The 20,037-nt window shown below is 37.5% G+C and overlaps 1 protein-coding gene across 5 annotated transcripts; it reads left to right on the top strand.

The window, feature by feature from the left end:
• Positions 1-240: 240 nt before the first annotated feature.
• Positions 241-18,639, top strand: LOC146390440 (protein NLRC3-like). Of its 5 annotated transcripts, none has more exons than XM_084923440.1 (11): positions 241-345; positions 527-2,188; positions 2,414-2,527; positions 3,230-3,352; positions 4,225-4,288; positions 5,070-5,289; positions 5,387-7,172; positions 8,300-8,473; positions 8,828-9,001; positions 12,951-12,997; positions 16,952-18,639. In XM_084923440.1, exons 7-11 carry the CDS (start codon positions 6,220-6,222, stop codon positions 17,491-17,493), a joined length of 1,890 nt encoding a protein of 629 aa, XP_084779566.1. In that variant the 5' UTR covers positions 241-345; positions 527-2,188; positions 2,414-2,527; positions 3,230-3,352; positions 4,225-4,288; positions 5,070-5,289; positions 5,387-6,219; the 3' UTR covers positions 17,494-18,639. The 5 variants fall into 5 exon arrangements, with proteins under 5 accessions (XP_084779566.1, XP_084779569.1, XP_084779568.1 ...); XM_084923442.1 differs by having other exon boundaries at positions 260-626; positions 2,159-2,188; XM_084923441.1 differs by having other exon boundaries at positions 260-2,050; positions 2,159-2,188.
• The last annotated feature ends 1,398 nt before the right edge of the window (positions 18,640-20,037 follow it).

Raw genomic sequence — 20,037 nt, 5'->3', positions numbered from 1 at the left:
TAATAATCAAAATCATAAAAACAAATTATTAGCTATTACAGAGGATCATATTTTTTGTTCCAAGGTCAACACAAACACATAATTATTATTATTTTTTACTTCTGTTTTTACTGTTGTCTTCAAACATTACTCATGAAACCAACCCAAAATAATAACTGCGTTTCTTCGAAGTTGCTGAAAACTGAACTGAAGCTGAAGTGAAAACAAACAGAGGAACAAACTCGCTGATGTAACCTGACTCCAGGCAGCCGGGCGTGACGGCTGTGTTTGCATATGAAACTACACTCGGTTCCTTAATGACTGATAAAACCTGGCACAGAGTGAAAGAAGTGACACACAGCAAACGTATGTATTGTATCTTTTATTTTTCTTTACTGTAATTTTGTGTCTTCTGTCCTGTTACAAATTAATTATTAGCCAGTCAGCTATCTGGTGAACGTGGTTAAATTTTTCTGTCAGTACACATCATCATGTGAAGCTAAGACCAAATCAGCTGATTATATGGGATAATGCTGTCCTCTGAAAGGGGCTCGTGACCACAATATGTTTGAGAACCTCTTTTCTGGACTGAGGAGGCTGAAGGTTTCCCACTGCAGGCAGAACAGACTCTGTTGGAAGGACTAAAGGTGAAATATGAACCATGAATTTGGTGTTTTGTGTTTTCAGACATGAGTTATTTAAGCAGATGATGGTTTTATGTGCTTTGACAAAACCGTTAATGCCTCTGGGTGATGAGCTCTCTGTGTAATTTTTCATGTTTTTGATTCAGGCGGCTGGATCATTTCTCGTAGTGACATGTGTTATTCAAAATTTTGTCGGGACGGAGAGTTCTACAGTTCTTAAGACAATTATTGTTTGATTAAAATGTTATACTCCATTTAGTAACTGGATAATTTATGTTTTGCTGTTCAAAACTTTCATTTGATAGAAGAAATTCAGTAGCCAGGGGCAGGAAATTCAGCAAAACATCAGAACAAAGCAGTGAGACTAGAAACTTGTTTAACCAGTTGGACAGTGTGGGCGTGTCAGCCGGGTGAGCACCTATATTCAAATCATTAACATCCAGGAGAAAAACAAGGAAGTGAGCTGCAGAATAAAACACAGTGATGGTGGACATTTGGCAAGCTTTGAATTATTTTCTTTGTATTTGTTTTAAAAATGACTGTGTGAGGAAGTTCCTCACAAAGTCTGGTGAGGAAGTTACACTTTAGAGAGTTAAACAAGAATGAAAGAAAAGCTGAGACAGCTGAAGTAGAGGATAATTTCTAAAACGTGTGTTATGTGATTTATGATATTTAGCAGGAAAATACTTTTACTTAAATACAGATTCAAACTCCTGAAGCATAAAGTGATGGAAGTAAGACAAGACCTTAATAGAAAAAGAACCGAATCAGATCTTATCCCAGTGCAGACAGCAAACAGCTGCAGACAGACAGTGTTCAGGACGATGATGAAAAAGTGAATCTTTGATCTGATTTAAATTATGTATGTTTTTATATTTTTGTTCTATTTAAAAGTTTAATAATCACAATGATTGTTTGTTGATTTGTTGATGGTCAGACAAAAAAGCTCACTTTATTTCAGTTTTTTTAATATCATATGTCATATCATATCATAATTATTATTAAGCATTATTATAATTAAACAGGTCACCACCTTCTAGCTATCAAATATCTCAATGAATGCCTCCAATGCTTGACCCCACCCGATGCAGACAGAGGATCGACTGTGCCAGCGCAGAGCCTTGCTGTTTGCCAGATGCAGCTGTCTACACTGGCAAACTCTCACCCCATTTATCCACCCTTGTTGCTTGTGATGTGTTTCATGGTGTTATGCTGGGAAGATTCATGTGCTTTTTGTGCTAAGGAGTTTTTTGTTTTCTGTTCTTATACTGATCTCATAGGAGCTCAGTCTGAGTCTCTCCTGCACTCCCCTATTGTTGCACATTTCATTATTTTCTTTTACGCTACCTGTTCTTACCTGTCTCCCGATGTAACGTTTGTGTAATGTATGTTTGGTCGGAAGAGGTCCCATTTCGCTGAAGGCAGCTGTAAGTGACAAATAAGAGCTTCACTACCATCAGCATCATCATTATCACCAATAAACAGAAAAAAGCTAAATTATAATCTGTTTTATTCTCACTTTTCTCTTCCATCAGGTGACTGAAGGTTTTTACCAACATGGAAAGGTATCACACTCAAAAGCTCACATTATCTTCACTGCTAAAAGCACAAATACAGAAATGATTTCAGGCTACATGCAGTAACTCTCTAATACAAATCTGTTTACCACCATCATCTGGTCTCTTTGTTAATTCAGTTTAACCCTGCAAAGTTTGTCCAGCATATGTTCCACCTGGAGAGTAAAAAAGGTGCATATATTACCCTGCTCAATTCCTTTCCTCACTCCTCAGACCAGACCCTCCTGAACATCAACCTGGACTCAGCTCTGTAACAATGAGGAAGAGAACCAATCCACAGGAAGACTGCTCTGACTTTAAAAGCAGGAAACTGTCTCCTGATGTGAAGTAAGAGTGATAAACATGTCTAAAACTCTATTAGTAATCAGTGAGAAGGTTTGGTTTGCCACATGTGAAGTAATTTATCATTATTATTATTATTTTTTATTTATTTATTTATTTATTTTTTTGCTGTGTTCATGCTGTGGATTTAAACACACGTTGTTGAAAACTCAAAACAGGTTTTGGCACAAAATGGGGAATTCAGTGTGTGATCATGTAGTTCAAGTAAAAAAAAAAAAAAAAAAAAAGATGTTCACTTTTCATGACTTATTTACATAATGAACTATTCTGACTCTTAAACTGTAGTTTATTTATTTATTGAACATTTTTTACTTTATTTGGCCAAGTTTATACACACACACACACACACACACACAGTAAGTACACAATAAGTAAGAAAAAACAAGTTGCATAAAATCTATACAAAGTAATTAGATTAATGTGCACATGAAATGATTGATATATCAGTCTGTCACAGTGTTGAGTAACAGCCTGAGGGAAGAAACTGTGATTATACAAAGAAGAAAAGACAGCTGGATAAACACACAGACTAAAGTGAACAAACATTCATTGTGAAGAGCATCAAAGATTTTAGCCTTACTGTAATATTATTACTGTGACTAGCTCTAAGTTTATCCAGTACTTCTCATTTTCTGAAGTCTAAAAATGTAATTCCTCTGCCTGATGGTCTTTTTCTCTGCTCACCAGGATCACTGAGGCACCAGATGCCCCTAAATCTGAACCTGGACCCAGCTGTGTGTCTTTGAAGAGTGATCAGTCAAAGCGTTTCATCTTTGAATTTAAAGGAACAAAATCTTCTTCTGCTGAGAAGTAAGTTACCTTATAGCTGTGTACTACATTGGGCCTGATATCATAAAAGCCCTGCATTCCCTGCACTGGCCATCATGCTGATTTTAATTTATGTAGTAATCAGAAGGAATGTGTCAGCAGACAGTCAGTTTGACTCTGATACTGTGGGTGCCAGTTTTGCTTAGAAATGTGAAGTGATCCACAGCTGTCTGTGTGGTGGCGGAAACCATGAGCTGCTGGAATTCTATAAATATTAAGTTAAAGGGCTTCAATTCTTCCTTTATATTCCCAGTGAAATAACCAGTGTTTCTTTTTTTATATGATCTGCATGAAATAACATGACAAAATCCATTAGGATGTTGCAAGATGATCTTTTGTAGTTCATCATCTTCAACTGAAGACCACAGATGTAGCCTAGTGTTAGCGGATTCAAAGTGTCATCATATGATTTTTTTTTAAGTGTATTTTTAATTCCTCAGAAAAAAAAAATCAGCTGCTGCTCTAAGATGCTCTTCTTTGCTGCAGGTATTTTACAGACGAAAAAGCCACATTTTCAATAAAACACTTCAACACAACAAAATAAATCTGATTTTTTTCTTCTTTTTTTAAAAAAAATATTTTTAATCTTTATAATGATGATGAAATGTACAGGGTATATCCATAATATGGTCATTACAAGAACACTGGTACAGAACCATCACTGATCTGCTGATTTTGGACTAGTGGAGTCCAATAAATGAATAAATAAATAAGTCTAAAAATTAACATAATAGGTTTGTGACAGCACAGTAGCACTTTTTTTAATCAGGATGATCACCAAACAGTAGAAGAAGAAATATTTAGCTTGTATTTATGTGCAAAATAGTTCTGATTTCATCATGGTGTCTCCACAGAGCTGATCAGGAGAGTCTTCAGCATAACCAACAGCATCAAACTGATCTGGACTCAGTATTTAAGGTTTGTACATGTACACCAACCTCTGTTTGTAATTATTTTAATTTTGCACAGTTCAATATTCATCATAAAATAATGTCAAATTTCCACAAATAATTCAAAAGTGAAATATTTTTACTTGATTTTTTATTTATAAAGCATTTTTTATAACTAAGTTTCAAACTGCTGATAAAGAAGAGAAGCAATAATTGCAATTAAAAAAAATATGTGCAGAAGGATGAGGAAATGATTAAATTACTTTGATTCACAGTATCAAAAACTGAGCTAATGAGCAGCAGATCATTGGGACCTTGATGAAAGGAGTCTCAGGATTACGATGTGAGCGAAACACAGATTGAAACTTTCCAAAGATCTGAGTTTTTGTTTATATCATCAATGAATTGAGTGGCAAAATATTGTTCCCCCTAAAATTGTGAATAAAAAGCATCATGTGATGATAAAATTACTTAAAATTGATGGATCAAAGCAGGCTTTTTTGTAAACATCATAAATACATGTATTTATTTATCACATTTTTTTCAGTTCAATGTTAATAATTACTGTTCTTATATCAATAAGAACCAAAATGACAAAAAAAATATTCAGAAATGTTATACAACGATAACATTTTTGAATATTTTTTTTCTCTGACAGGAGTTTTATTTTAATGTGTTACTTGCATATATTTTAACACTTTATTTTTTTTTTTCAAATTGAAAACAAACATAAAACAAATCTGTGAAAATTTATTTTTACTTTGAAGATCTGATTTTCATGAATTTTGGCTGTGTCATTTATTTTCCAGATGCTGGAGGAAAACATTATCACTTTTGTGAAGAACGAGCTAAAGAAGATGCAGAATGATCTGAATCCAGATTATTCAGAGTGTCAGAGGGATGAAGAGGAGGTGTTGGACAGTGAGGAAGAGAAGCAGAGAAGGAGCAGCAGAGAGGCATTTCTGAAACTTGCAGTTAACTTCCTGAGAATAATGAAACAGGAGGAGCTGGCTGACTGTCTGCAGAGCAGTGAGAGGATTTCTCTTCATAAATTCAGTCTTTACAGGAATGAAATTGTCACATTTTCTATAACCATAACACTCATGTTTCTGGTGCTTTCCTGTAGAAAATCCTGATCCACTTTGTGAGAAAACATTTAAATGTAACCTAAAGAAGAAGTTCCAGTGTGTCTTTGAGGGGATTGCTAAACCAGGACCCCGAATCACTCTAAATCAGATCTACACAGAGCTCTACATCACAGAGGGAGGGACCGGAGAGGTCAACACTGAACATGAGGTCAAACAGATTGAAATGTTCTCCTGGAAACCAAACAGACCAGAAACAACAATCAGGTGTGAAGACATCTTTAAAGCTTCGACTGAAAGAGACAAACCAATCAGAACAGTTCTGACCAAAGGAGTGGCTGGCATCGGGAAAACATTCCTGACACAAAAGTTCACTTTGGACTGGGCTGAAGACAAGACCAACCAGGACATCCAGTTCATGTTTCCATTCCCATTCAGAGAGCTGAATTTACTGAAGGATAAAAAGTTCAGCTTAGTGGGACTTATTCATCACTTCTTCACTGAAATCAAAGAAGCAGGAATCTGTAACTTTAAAAAGTTCAAAGTTGTGTTCATCTTTGATGGTCTGGATGAGTGTCGACTTCCTCTGAACTTCCACATCACTGAGATCCTCACTGATGTTACAGAGTCCACATCAGTGGATGTGCTGCTGACAAACCTCATCAGAGGAAAGTTGCTTCCTTCTGCTCACATCTGGATAACCACACGACCTGCAGCAGCCAATCAGATCCCTGCTGACTATATAGACATGGTTACAGAGGTCAGAGGGTTCACTGACCCACAGAAGGAAGAGTACTTCAGGAAGAGACTTAGAGACAAGGACGAGGCCAACACCATAATCTCTCACATCAAGACATCATGAAGCCTCCACATCATGTGTCACATCCCAATCTTCTGCTGGATCACTGCTACAGTTCTAGAGAGTTTGTTAAAAACCAAACAGGCTGGAGGAAAGCTGCCCAAGACACTGACTGAGATGTACATTCACTTCCTGGTGGTTCAGACCAAACTGAAGAACATCAAGTATGATGGAGGAGCTGAGACAGATCCTCTCTGGAGTCCAGAGAGCAGGAAGATGGTTGAAGCACTGGGGAAACTGGCTTTTCAGCAGCTGCAGAAAGGAAACCTGATCTTCTATGAATCAGACCTGACAGAGTGTGGCATTAATGTCAGAGAGGCCTCAGAGTACTCAGGAGTGTTCACACAGATTTTTAAAGAGGAGAGTGGAGTGTACCAAGAGAAGGTTTACTGTTTTGTCCATCTGAACATTCAGGAGTTTTTATCTGCTCTTCATGTCCATCTGACATTCACCAACTCTGGTATCAACCTGCTGGAAGAAGAACAAATGGCCTCAGTGCAGACTGACAAATTTTCAGTAAGACAGTTCTACCAGAGTTCTGTGGACAAGGCCTTGAAGAGTCCAAATGGACATCTGGACTTGTTTCTTCGCTTCTTCCTGGGTCTTTCAATACCAGCCAATTGGAATCACCTACAAGGCCTGCAGGCCATCAGCTCACAGATAAATCAGGAAACAGTCAAATACATTAAAGAAAAAATGAATGGCACTCTCTCTCCAGAGAAAAGCATCAATCTTCTCCACTGTTTGAATGAATTGAAGGATGACTCTGTAGTGAAGGAGATCCAGCATCACCTGAGTTCAGGACACCTGTCCAAAGTTAATCTCTCTCCTGCTCAGTGGTCAGCTCTGGTCTTCATCCTACTGTCATCAGAAACAGGTGTGGATGTGTTTGACTTGAGGAAATACTCAGCTGCAGAAGAGGCTCTTCTGCAGCTTCTGCCAGTGGTCAAAGCCTGTAAGAAAGCCCAGTAAGTATCCAGTAGGGCTGGGTATCGTCACTGATTTCTAGAATCAATTCGTTTCCGATTCACAAGGTCCTGAATCTATTCAATCCACGATTCGATTCGATTCAATTTGATTCGATTTGATTCGATTTGAATGGGGAAATTTTGCCTCAGACAGTCAGAAATATTATAATTCTGATCACGTATCAGTACATTTCCATATTTTTATATCTATAAAAAGAAAGCTGACACTTGCGAGATTTTATCAAAAGTGTAAGCATCACAGCAGATGCCTTTTGCAATTTTGCATAATTTTAAAAAGTTTAAATTTGTTCAGTAGCCTATTGAATGGCAGAAATGAGGCTTTCTTTTCGGAAGTAAGTAAAAGGAAAAAAAAAACAGCGGCTGTCAGGGCTGTAAACAACGGTAGACTTGTGTGTAATAAGCGAGCGAATAACCCAGAAAACAGATCTTTAGATGGGAAACTGTTCTTGAAGTACAGAGAGAGAGAGAGAGCTGTGGATGAAGTGTGATTTTATCATGGTGGAAGCTAAACAGCAAAAGTAAGAGGGAATTCATGACAATGTTTATGTGAAGCAAAATGTGAAGTGTAGTTTGGATCTTCTTTTGTTGCTGGTTCAGTCAATATTGTTTGGAGAGAGATAAAAACCTGCAGCTTCAGAATCAGCGCAAAAAGGGCGTAAACACAAAGCGCAGACCCGCCGAAACCTCAGAATCAGCGAGCTGTCGGCTTTCAGCCCCAACCTTGTCCATGCCTGTGCCGTTGGGTGAGAAAGGTGACTTCTCACTGATTTTGATCCGTTGGCGGGTCCGCCGACCTGTGTTTACATCTTTGTGCAGAATCCACGTACCTGCTCTCATTTACTGTTTTAGCTGTTTGGTGGTTGTTGAAATTTTGTGAGGTTTAACCTGAGATTCTGGCGTTTCGTGCTAAATAAATTTATATTTAAAAATCGATTCAGGATTTTAATGAATTGATATCACGTTATCCAAGCTAGAATCGATTTTAATCGATACATCGATAATCAAAACCCACCCCTAGTATCCAGTTTAATCTTGGCGAGAGACTGCGTCAAGGTGTTTATTTATTAGAGTTTGGAAAGTTCACTGATATACTGATATGTTTCTAGGTTGAGTGGCTGTAACCTCACAGAGAGAAGCTGTGAAGCTCTTTCCTCAATTCTAAGTTCTCAGTCCTCCAGACTGAGAGAGCTGGACATGAGTAACAACAACCTCCAGGACTCAGGAGTGAAGCTGCTTTGTGTTGGACTTGGGAGTCCACACTGTGTGCTGGAAACTCTCGGGTTAGCTGATTCTTTGTTTCAGGAGATTTGGATATTTCACAACTGTTATTATTTTATAGATTTTAAGATGTTGTTTCTGATGTTTCTGTTGTGGTGTAAGCTCTGAAAGAGAACAGTAGAGTAGAAAAACACACACTTCATAAATCATAAAAATATAACTTCATTTATGATTGTCTATCATAGCAAAAAAGTCAATGCTTTTATTTCTTTTTTTTAACTGAGTGAAGAAAAGCCAGTTTGTTTGTTTTTGTAACAACTTTAACTGAAATCTGAATCTGTTAGTTCGACTGCATGTACATCATCAAATTCAGAGCAGTTCCTTACAATGATGTGACATGTTGTATGTGTTTGAAGGCTGTCAGGCTGTCAGATCACAGGAACAGGCTTCACCTCTCTGGCCACAGCTCTGCGCTCCAATCCCTCCTATTTGAAAGAGCTGGACTTGAGCTATAATCACCCAGGAGACTCAGGAATGAAGCTTTTGTCTGCTCTAAAGGAGGATCCACATGTGAAACTGGAAATACTCTGGTAGGAAAAGAAGAAATAAAGCTAAAAAAAAAAAAAAAATTTCTCCAGCATATTGTAAAGTAACCGCTGATCTGATTGCCAGTAATACAGTCTGGATGTCCAGTTAAATGGGCAGCTGTGTTTGGGTGAAGGAGAATGTAACAAATACATAAGGATTGGACCCTCGATACTGACGTTTCAAGACTGTGTTGATCTTCCTAATTACAGATGTTTTAAAACACTGCTTTAAAGTGTGGCTCAAAACACCCACATCACAGCACTTCGTGCTCCACACAGTCACAGCTGTACCTCCCTGTTTTTAGTCAGCTCTGACTTCTCTGTTTTAGTTTTTTCTGAAAATGTTATGAAACTTTTACAAAAAATCAGCATCAATTGATCTCACCCTCACTCTGTCATGTGAACAGGACATGAGCGGACCCTGCATGCAGGACTCAGTAGCTCTAATGAGGCTGGAAATAACCAAAGCAACCAAACAAAAACAATATCACGAACAACATTAACTGATACCAAGCAGGCTAACAGAGATTACATGAACCACGAGGAAGGGGGCAACACAGAGCAGAGTGAGATGGAGATTAGGGCCGAGTGGGCACACCCGGGAAACGCAGCTGAACAACTAATTGATGAGACTGGGGAAGCAAAACTGAACGTGACACACATGAGACGAGGAACTATAAAAATAAAACAGGAAATAACAGGATACCGAGACTGTGACAGAGACACATGAACTTGACAGATACAGAAAGGTAGATAAACATGGAGACAGAGACTCATGGAGTGACAGAGGGAAAGCAGGCAACAATCTGAAACTCCAGGAATCAAAATGAGCAATTATTATTACCAGGAACACAAAAAGCAGAAAAAGCACAATTTCATAATAAGTAATGAAGAAACCCAGGAGCACTAAATCAAAGACACCTACCATCAAAACTCTCAATTATAAAAATCAGAGAATAATAAAGATCAGTCAGAACTTAGAGTCCAAACACAAACGTTGGATCGAAGCCCCGGGACCATGACAGTGTCGGCAGCAGTCCAAATGAACTTTCACTTTGACAGGGTGACATTCCACTTTTTTGCCATTTTAAATAAACAAAAAAATCTATGTATATTTACAACCATACAGTCACAGTATACTCAGAAGGAAATAAAGTCATGGTTAAAATAAATACAAAGATATCTGTGTTAGATTGTAGAAGCAGGAGGCAAGCTGGACACAGTGTTCTCTAAGTGAAGTCACCACACAACTGGACAGCTGACTTTGAACACACAATATCCTCAGCAATGTTGGGCTTTGAAAAAGTAATTAGTTATAGTTCCTAGTTACTTCCTCAAGTTAGTAACTGAGTTACAATATTAGAAGAGTAACTAATTATTAGGAAAAGTAACTACTGCGTTACTTAAAAAAATGTTTAACCCTCTGGGGTCCAGGGTGTAACTGGCCATTTTTGACTACTTTTGATTTTCCCACTACATTTCACCTTTAAAAACTGTTTATCTTGCCTTGTTTGGTATCATTCTTTTCAGCACAACCTCACATGTCTGAATTTACTGTATTTTTATTTTTTTTTATTTTGACATACTGTATTAACACAATTGATCTAAAATCACACATAAAACATAACATCAGGAGAGTAGAAAAAACGTATATTTTTTACTGTAATAACCACAAACATGTTTAATGAATCATATTTCATAACTTTAAATGCAAATAGAAATTGTAAATTTTAAAATCCTGACACCGTACATTGTAATCTGCCTTTGATGGCTTTTTGGCAGCACCTGTGACATTCAGCAGTCGCCTCATTGTTCTGACACACAATACAAAACTATCAACTACACTACAAACTAACTATGCAAGACAACACACTAACTACACACTCCAAACACACTAAACGTCACAAATCTCTCACATCTCAAAACTCTCTCTCTCTCTTTTTTTCCCGCTCTCTTTCTTTCTTTCTCTCTCACCGCCAACACTCCTAAAACTTCTCCCTTTTCCTAAACAACCAAATGCCATATTGCCATATCATTTTTTGATTGGTCGACATGGTACATTTTTCCACCAAACAATCAACAGGCAATCTGTGTGCACATGCATCTGCAGACACTATGCGCTAAAGCACATTTTTTCCACATTTCTAATATTTTATGAACAAAGCCTTGTTTAGCATTAACATTATCATTGTTTGTGACGAAAGTATTTAAGAAAAAAACATTGCGTATATGTTTTTTTTTTTTTTTTTATCATGACTCTGGTTTTACGTGGCCTATCAACACAATTTAAAATCTGGCACATGACATAGCACCTTGTTACTATGTCATCTTAAAGTGGTAAAGTGGTCATGTGATTGGTTTACCACAACTTGTTTATTCTTCCTCAGCCAATCAGCAGCACTCATGCAATTACCCCCCACCCCACCCCATCTCCCGGTCAGCTGAAGACAGCTTTAACCGTGTGTTGAAAAATTTTCTTGCTCATTACGGGTAACGGCGTTGCAACGATAGAAATAGGAATTAGTTAGGTTACTCGTTACTGAAAAAAGTAACACCATTAGTAATGCCGTTACTTTTAATGCCGTTATTCCCATCACTGATCCTCAGCATATTTACATGATGATGAATGAACTATAAAGACTTTCCATGATGCTCATGCTGCCCTGATGCCTCCTGCTGTGTTATTCCCAATGACACTTCTGGTGGAAACATCTCATAAACAACAGGAGAAAGACATGCAGGTTCAGTGGAACCAAAACCACAGACTCAGACTGAGTAAAATCTTGTGGCCATTTCAAAATATCTGTCATTCACAGTAGTACAGGTGGTAAATAAAGTTAAGGAAAGTTTATTTAATGGTTTAGAGGTTGCACAGAATGACATGTTTGCTCAGATTTAGAAGGTAATGGACAATGTGAAAATTATGTTGTGACTGGTCAGAATTAGCTCACAAAAATTAATAAATGTTTTTAAATATTTATTTTTGAAAAAACTGGAAATAAAAGTTATTTCTTCACCAGCTTCTAGCTTTGTTTGATAGTGTGTAGGACAAACTGGATGTCACACACTCCCAGAAACCTTGAAAGCCAACCAGACTTTGAGGGTATTTCCCACCAATGCTGGAACAACAATGAAAAAGACAGAAGCTGACTCAGACTCAAATAGCTTAAAACCTATGTGATTATAAGAATGAACAAACACATTGTAGTGATAAAAACACAGGGAGGCAGAAAATAAACCAGACTGAAACCAAGAAATGCTGCTACAAGAAAGTATGAAACCAATACAGAATATATAATCATGAAACCAAGAATAATCAAAAGTAAAAAAACAGAAAACCTAAACATCCCAAAACTCCAAACTCCAAAAATCCATCATGACATCATATTACACTTTGCTCCCTCCTTACCACATTTATTGTTATACCTTGCCAATGTTTTGGGTCAGGTTGTCTTCCCAGAGTTACTCTCGGTTTGGAGCTTACCTTTATGCCAATAAATGCTGATCCACTGTAAGCATTGAAACAGGATTTTGACTTTCCTAGTGTCAAATAAAAGTGAAATAAGCACTTGCTATTTCATGCAGTGCAGATATAGTCATGTGAAAAACATAAGAATTCTTCTGTAAAGGATTCTTCTTAAGTTATTCAATTACTACTCATTGTTGAGGTGATCCTACAGGGGAGCACTGTTTTATACAGAGTGTTCTTTATACAGGATTTTGGCTTTTTACATCTCTTATACACTTCATCTGATACAGACCAAATAATTTTTCTAATTGTGCATTGATACATAAAAACAAAAATAAAACCTTAAATGGGTAAATGAGAAAGTATGATCATTTTCACTTTATTGTGAGATCAAATAAAGCACAAGATAATTTCTCTAGAAGAGATGAATCAGAGAATATAAAGGCCATGTTTTCGCACTAAATGATAATGTGCTTATTTCAGCGTGGAGCCTCAAGGAGACCAGTGGATGAGACCAGGTCTAAGAAAATGTAAGTGTGTTTTTGATTTATTAGCTGTACATCATGCTGCACTGTGTTCTACATTTTGTCACATTTTTTATGCATCTCTGCTAAATATCTTTAATTATGAATTTTAATTAAAAAACTGTTTCAGTAATTTAATTCCACAACTAAAACTCACTTTTGATACAATCTTAAAACATCACAAAGTTTTGCATATTGGTTCTTATTCTTGATAAACTAATGTGAAAACCAGTTAAACAATTTCTTAATTATCTGGTGAAGAAATGAGACCACATAGTCAACTAGAATTTTCTATTCAGAAATAATTTTGCCTGCAGTAAAATTGGCATGGATAGAGGACGAACTGTAACAGCACCAACCTCATGATTAGTTTATAATGTTTGGTGCAAAATAAAAGTTACCAGAGAGGGAGAGAGTTTAGATTAATTAAATTATTGATCTACTTCAAACAAAATTTGGCTTCATGAGTCAGGTTTTAATTCATCTGTGTTAACTAGCATTAGCTAATGTACTGGGATGAAGAACATAATTTAAATGCACTGGTGATGCTGACTGATTGTGATGATGACCTGATTTTCCACTGACAGGCAAATGTAAAAATCTGGCTGTGTTAACACTAAACTACAAAGAAGATTATTTTTACCCATCACCTTATTAAAAATACTGTAATACTATTAAATGAAGTCCCATCATCTCATGTATTGTGGTTGCAAATTTTTAAGCCAATATGGTATGCCAATGATGTGGAAGTCCGGCTTTTCAGATCCAATTAAAACCAATGCATTCAAAAGTATGGGCTCAAATTGTGGTCATAAATATTTTGTACTTGTAAATCAGTTTTGTACTTGTATGTAGATTTGTATGTGTAAAACGAATTTGTGTGTGTAAAAAAGATTTGTGTGTGGACTTAGCCAAAAAACTACGTGAGAAAGTCTGCACTCAGGTTTCAAGTTACAAGTACGAATTTTGACCCGATTTTTCTTCCTTTCATCTGGTTGGCCAATGTCATGTCAATCACAAATTTAACTATCCAATCAGAGAACAGATGGGTTTGGCTGTTTGAGGGGTGCTTTTTTGAACTGCAGGTCCTTGAAGGGTAATACAGTTTGAAGCTGGAGGATCTCTATATAAATATCTGGTAGAAGCTAGGTCCCCTAACTTTCAGTAGCTGCTGAAAGGATAAAGTTGTGGTATATCAGTGGTTAGAAATACCATTATTACTTTAGGATTAGTTTAACACAGCGTCAGGGCTGACCCAGGACCATTGCTGTGAGTCACAGTGCGCAGCATAAAGGTCCTTTCACATCAGACACAGCATGTGCTGCTAATGCTAACTGCTAACTAAAAGCCAAGGATCCAGAATTTGTTGCGCTGGCTGCTGAACTCTGTGGGTTTTTGCAGCAGCTCCACCTGTACTAGATGCACCTGCTCCTTGTCGTTTCTATCTCTGACTTTATGTCCTCTACAAGAGTTTCTGTTTTTTTTGCTGGTTCTTCAAATGTTCAATAAAAACATGCATGCTAATTCATAACGAAGGAAAGCTTTGTAAGTATCCCCACTAGTGAAGACTGTCATTTCCACAACACTGCCCCCCCCGCCGGAGGTTCGCAGCGCTGTTGAAAAGGTTCAGGAGGTCCCTGTATTAAGCATGTAAACCTGTGACACAAAAATCACAAACTCAGACCACCACCGACTGTTTTCCTTCATGGTGATGAAGGAAAACGCTGGGCTGGCATGTAAAAGGGCATTTATTCTTTTTTACACACACACAAATTCTTTTTACACATACAAATCCTGATTTACAAGTACAAAATATTTATGACCACAATTTGAGCCCATACAAAAGAGGCTCTGGAAAAGAGTAGAATTCTTGGAATAGAGTTTAATACACTGCAGCCCGGGACATCTCGACCCTCCTCTTTATATAGGGTCAGTGTCCCCTCCTCCTGATATTTTTCCATTCCTTGCTTTTTCCCTGTTCAATATCAAAAATTAGACTAATACGTATTTTCTCAACTCTACAAATGTCAACATTAACCCCAATTATCGATATAATATGTTTGTCAATACTTTTCCCCAGTCAACTGTCAATTTTGCACTTTGTTCTTCTTAAATCCCCCACACTTGCCTTACATAACCTTCTGGCACTGCTCCATAACTCTCCGAGCACTTTTCCCAACATCAATCATTTTTATTGGGTACTTTTTGACAGTTTTATGACCAAAACTCCGGAAAACTACAGATATCAAACATACAGCAAAGAGAAAACAATTAATCTTCCTTACAGCTAAGTCGGGTTTGCTGCCAGGGGTGGGCTGCTATCCACGTTAAAAAAGGGTTTTTCACAATTTTGGCAACCAGAGACGGGCAAAAGTGTCCCAGGTGCACTCATAGGCAGGCAAGTTTTGTTTACTTTTATGGGATAGAGATGGGTGCTTCATCACTTTCTGGCAGCGGAGAGGCTTCCAGGTGTAGCTCAGCGGGGCAAAGTTTATTTAACCCTTTGTTTGGACCCGTTACCATTGGCCATAATACAATCAAAGGTTACTTATTGATCCTAATCAATACATTTCAAACAATGTTAAGAGATGTACTCTAAAACACTTCTTCAGTAGAGAATCAGAGAAGAGAAACACGCAGAATTTCTTGCTAGCAAGGGCAGCCTCCAGAACTGAGACTCGCACTGAGAAACTGCCCCGGTCTTTATTTATACTTCAGTGGGTGCTTGTGCGTGTGTGTGTGTGTGTGTGTCAGAGTGTGACCCCATAAACGACTTCCCTAAACCTGCTGGACTTCCAGCAGTTCATCTAAACAAAAAGCACTTAGACTAGAACAGATATAGCTACGTTAATCCTACCGTAAAACAATAAGACAAGGTACGACCTCTCCCATGCTCCTAGGATGTGGGGGTGAACGCCAGAACACCCTGGAATGTTACAGACCTCCTAGGATGAGACATTCATTCAATATGCCACCAACTATATACTTCTAAACACAAATGATTACATGCAGTATTCTACCATATGCAAACTTATATCATTAAAAGACTATACTGACTACTAAGTACAATTTTCCATTGACAGACAGTATTGATCACATATGCTCATTCAACAAGTAGCACCAACTTCATTAATATACTTGTGAATAATATTTGATCTAAAGATGTGGGTCTTGTGATTTTAAACATGCATTTTAAAGGCTTATAACAGTGATTCCATTGTATAAACACTCTGGTGCATATATATATATATATATATATATATATATATATATATATATATATATATATATGTATATGTATGAGAGAGAGAGAGAGAGAGAGAGAGTATCCGTGTATATATGATTGCATAGTGTACATGTGAGTATATGTCCAGTGTATGATATATATGTCATAAAAATCCACAACAGTATCACAGCTTCTCCTATCATCATATAGAGAATTTGGGGATGTGTGGGAAAAATAAAATATGATCATTTCAATCTAGAATCACCACAGGAGATATTTTCACCGTGTAGAAATCAATGTAAAACAACTGTGGCACTCCTGGTTGCCTAGCAACACATTTACACACATTTTGATGTGCACATAAAATGAAAATAATCAAATCACATAACATCGCTTTCATGTTTGTGTTTAGTGTTGATGGTGCACCTTAGACGTTAATGCATGTGAAGTGAATGTAAATGCAGAGCCTGTATGCTTATATTTAAATGTTAATATTTATTCTAATTCACTTCCCTTTCAAATAATTATTGTTGATAATTTTGTTTTTTAAGACAAATTTTTTCTTTTTTCTCATTCACACTCATCATCACACTGCCTGCATCCTCGAATGTTTAAGCTACAGACCACAAAATATGAGGACCACATTTACTGTTACACATTGGCTCTAATTAATAATTTGCTAATGAGTTGTTAGAGTTAAGTGTTTATGCACTGTGTCTTATTGGCCCTTTTAGATTTCTGTGATCTGACGCTGGATCCAAACACAGCACACGTGAGCCTCAAACTGTCTGACGACAAGAAGGAGGTGACACACATGAAAGAAGACCAGCTATATCCTGATCATGATGATAGGTTTGATCACTGGCCTCAGCTGCTGTGTACCAACAGTCTAAGTGGTCGCTGTTACTGGGAGGTTGAGTGGAGTGGAGAGGTTCATGTTGCTGTAGCTTATGGAGGAATCAGAAGGAAAGGAGAAGAGGATGAAAGCAGGTTTGGAAGGACTTACCAATCCTGGAGTCTCTACTGTCGTGATAATATAGGTTACTATGGAAATCATGATTACATAGCAAGAGCCATCCCTCTTCTCCCCTCAGCTCTCTCTCACAAAGTAGCAGTGTATGTGGACTGCTCTGCAGGAACTGTGTCCTTCTACAGTGTCTCCTCTGATAAACTGATCCACCTGCACACCTTCAACACCACCTTCACTGAACCTGTATATGCTGGGTTTAGAGTGAAGCCTGACTCTAATATCCACCTCTGTGCTGACTCAGAATAATGAACTTACTGTGGTGTTTCATACTTTTTCGCACTTAACTATTGTAAATGTTAAATCTATCAGGTAAATTGTCTCATACTTTGTACATATATTAGTTTGATTTGCAGTCCAGAGATTCTCCTGAAAAAATGTCTTTTATCATCTTATTGTCTGAGGTGCTTATTTTTCAAGAGCAGTTATCAGTTTCTACTAATATGTTACAGTTTAAATACCCACAGGACTTTGCTTTAAAATCTGTTGCATTATAATCAAACACTGTATTTGTTCCATTATACATGTTTTGATCGTGTTTAGACTGATGGATGAAATCTTTGGAACAGAAAATTAAGACATTTTAGACGTTGTCAGGCTTGTGAGGAGGAGAGTTGCAGGCTTTAAATATTTTGGGTTTGGGCTTCTTTAGTTTGTTACACTGCATAACTATACATTTGTGTTTTTCTCTCTTGTTATGCAAATGCAGTAACAATTCAGTACAAGTAATTCCTGGAAAAAGGCAATATAACCACCATGTGACCAGTTTTCTCCCAGATGGTTCTGGGTTCATAAGCACTTTATTCATCTGTGTTGATTCAAATGTAGCTTCAAACACTTATAAATAATATAAGTGCAGTTTATGGAGGTTGTACCTGGAAGCTCTGGAGATGTCTCTCTTCATTTCATATTCAGTAAAAAAAAGTCTGACTTATAGATCTAAGGAAAGTGTCTGGACTTCTATAAGTTAACTTAAAGAAGTCCAGACGTTTTTCTTTCCAAGCTCTTTAGACTACGATGACCTGGATGACTGAGAACCTTCACAGACATATTTCTCAACTTATCAGAAACTGTTTTACAATCTCAGAGTTAGATTTTTTTTTTTTTTTTTGGAGGGGGGGGTTTCTATGTATAAAAATACAATCCTGAATTGTAACAGAAAAGGGAAGGTGAAGAAAAAAGAAATAAGATGTAAACAGTGGGATTTTTTTCTTGTTGACTTGTTGCATATGAAACAAACACTGAGACAGTGTCAGTGTATAAGGTGTGTTGACTTCTCCCATGTATATATGTGTGTAATTAACTTTAAACCTTTGTCAGTTTAAATATTCTCCAATTGAATTTAAAATCAGCTGTTTTTTTTAAATAAATGAAAGAGGACTGTTCATCTGTTAATGTGTTGCAATGTTTATATAAAACAATAAAATGAAACTGTTTATATCAGGATAAACTGTACACTGTGTTCAGAGGAGGAACAGAGGACAAAACAGACAGCAAGATGTTTTTAAAGTGTCTTTGTAAATATTTATACAACAAGTGTATTTATAGCATACAGGTGTGTTATGCTGAGGAAGTAGGCCGGTGGCGCCAGTGTCCGGCAGCCTTGCCTCTGTCAGTGCGCCCCAGGGTGGCTGTGGCTACAATGTAGCTTGCCATCACCAGTGTGTGAATGGGTGGATGACTGGATGTGTAAAGCACTTTGGGGTCCTTATGGTGTGTTCACACCAAACGCGATAGACACTAGCGAAAAAACCCCAAACGCCCCTAATTTGACGCGTGCACATTTGCACCTCGACGCGTGTCCAACACAAATCAATCGCGCCTCAAAATTGCATATTTTGATGCGCGTGAACCAGAAATGTGGGAGGAAGTTGTGCCAGACCGGTATCTTTGCTAGATGGCAGCTGTCGAGAGAGTCTCCCTTCTCTATTTACTGTGGAGAGCAGAGCAGCGGCGTAAAGGACGTCCTTGCCGTATAGTTGAATATTTGAATATAATCCCCGCAGCTGTCAGACTCTATAACAGGGGTCACCAGCCTTTCTTAAAACTGAGAGCTAAATAAAACTGTGAACAGTTTGGTTCATCTTTAGTTATATGGTTCTATCTAGCATATTCTATCTTGATAAGCTGTCTTATCACAGGTTAATTTTTCAAAAATATTAACAATGATATAAGCAAGGAAAGGGCTACATGTCAACATACAACTCTTTATTTTTATTAATGTCTTACTTCATTCCTACCTGATTGACATGTTTAGGAATTATGAGTGATTGGCACACTGTAGTGGCAAAAGTTGCTACCAATCAAATTATGATATGTTAAAGTTAAAACAAAACACAACTGACTGTTTTATATTATATCTAATATATATCATGTAATTATCCTTATAATTACAAAATGTTTTATGTAAGATTTAAGTTTTGTGATTTAAATCTGACATCACAAAAGTATTTTGGAATTTGAATAAGGTATTTTGTAACTGCAGTACACATAATACTAATTTTGAACAATTTTGTCCAGGTTCCTTGCCACCGGGGACTCCTTCAGGACCATCGCGTTCAGTTACAGAGTCGGTGTGTCCACGGTGAGCCAGATCACCCCTCAGGTAGCGACAGCCATCTGGGACTGTCTAGTGGACGACTTCATGGCTGTGCCTTCACCTGGAGACTGGTGGTCCATCACAGAGGGATTCCAGGAGCGCTGGAACTTCCCTCTGTGCTGTGGAGCTCTGGATGGGAAGCACGTCCAGACAAAGGCACCCCATATATCATATAGGAGACATATTGATATACA

The sequence above is a fragment of the Perissodus microlepis genome, chromosome 3 (genome assembly GCF_051167445.1).
Source record: "Perissodus microlepis isolate ML-2025 ecotype Zambia chromosome 3, ASM5116744v1, whole genome shotgun sequence".
Taxonomy (NCBI): Eukaryota; Metazoa; Chordata; class Actinopteri; order Cichliformes; family Cichlidae; genus Perissodus; species Perissodus microlepis.
The sequence above is the reverse complement of the archived record's forward strand: the minus strand, read 5'-3'. Positions and strand labels throughout refer to the sequence as shown.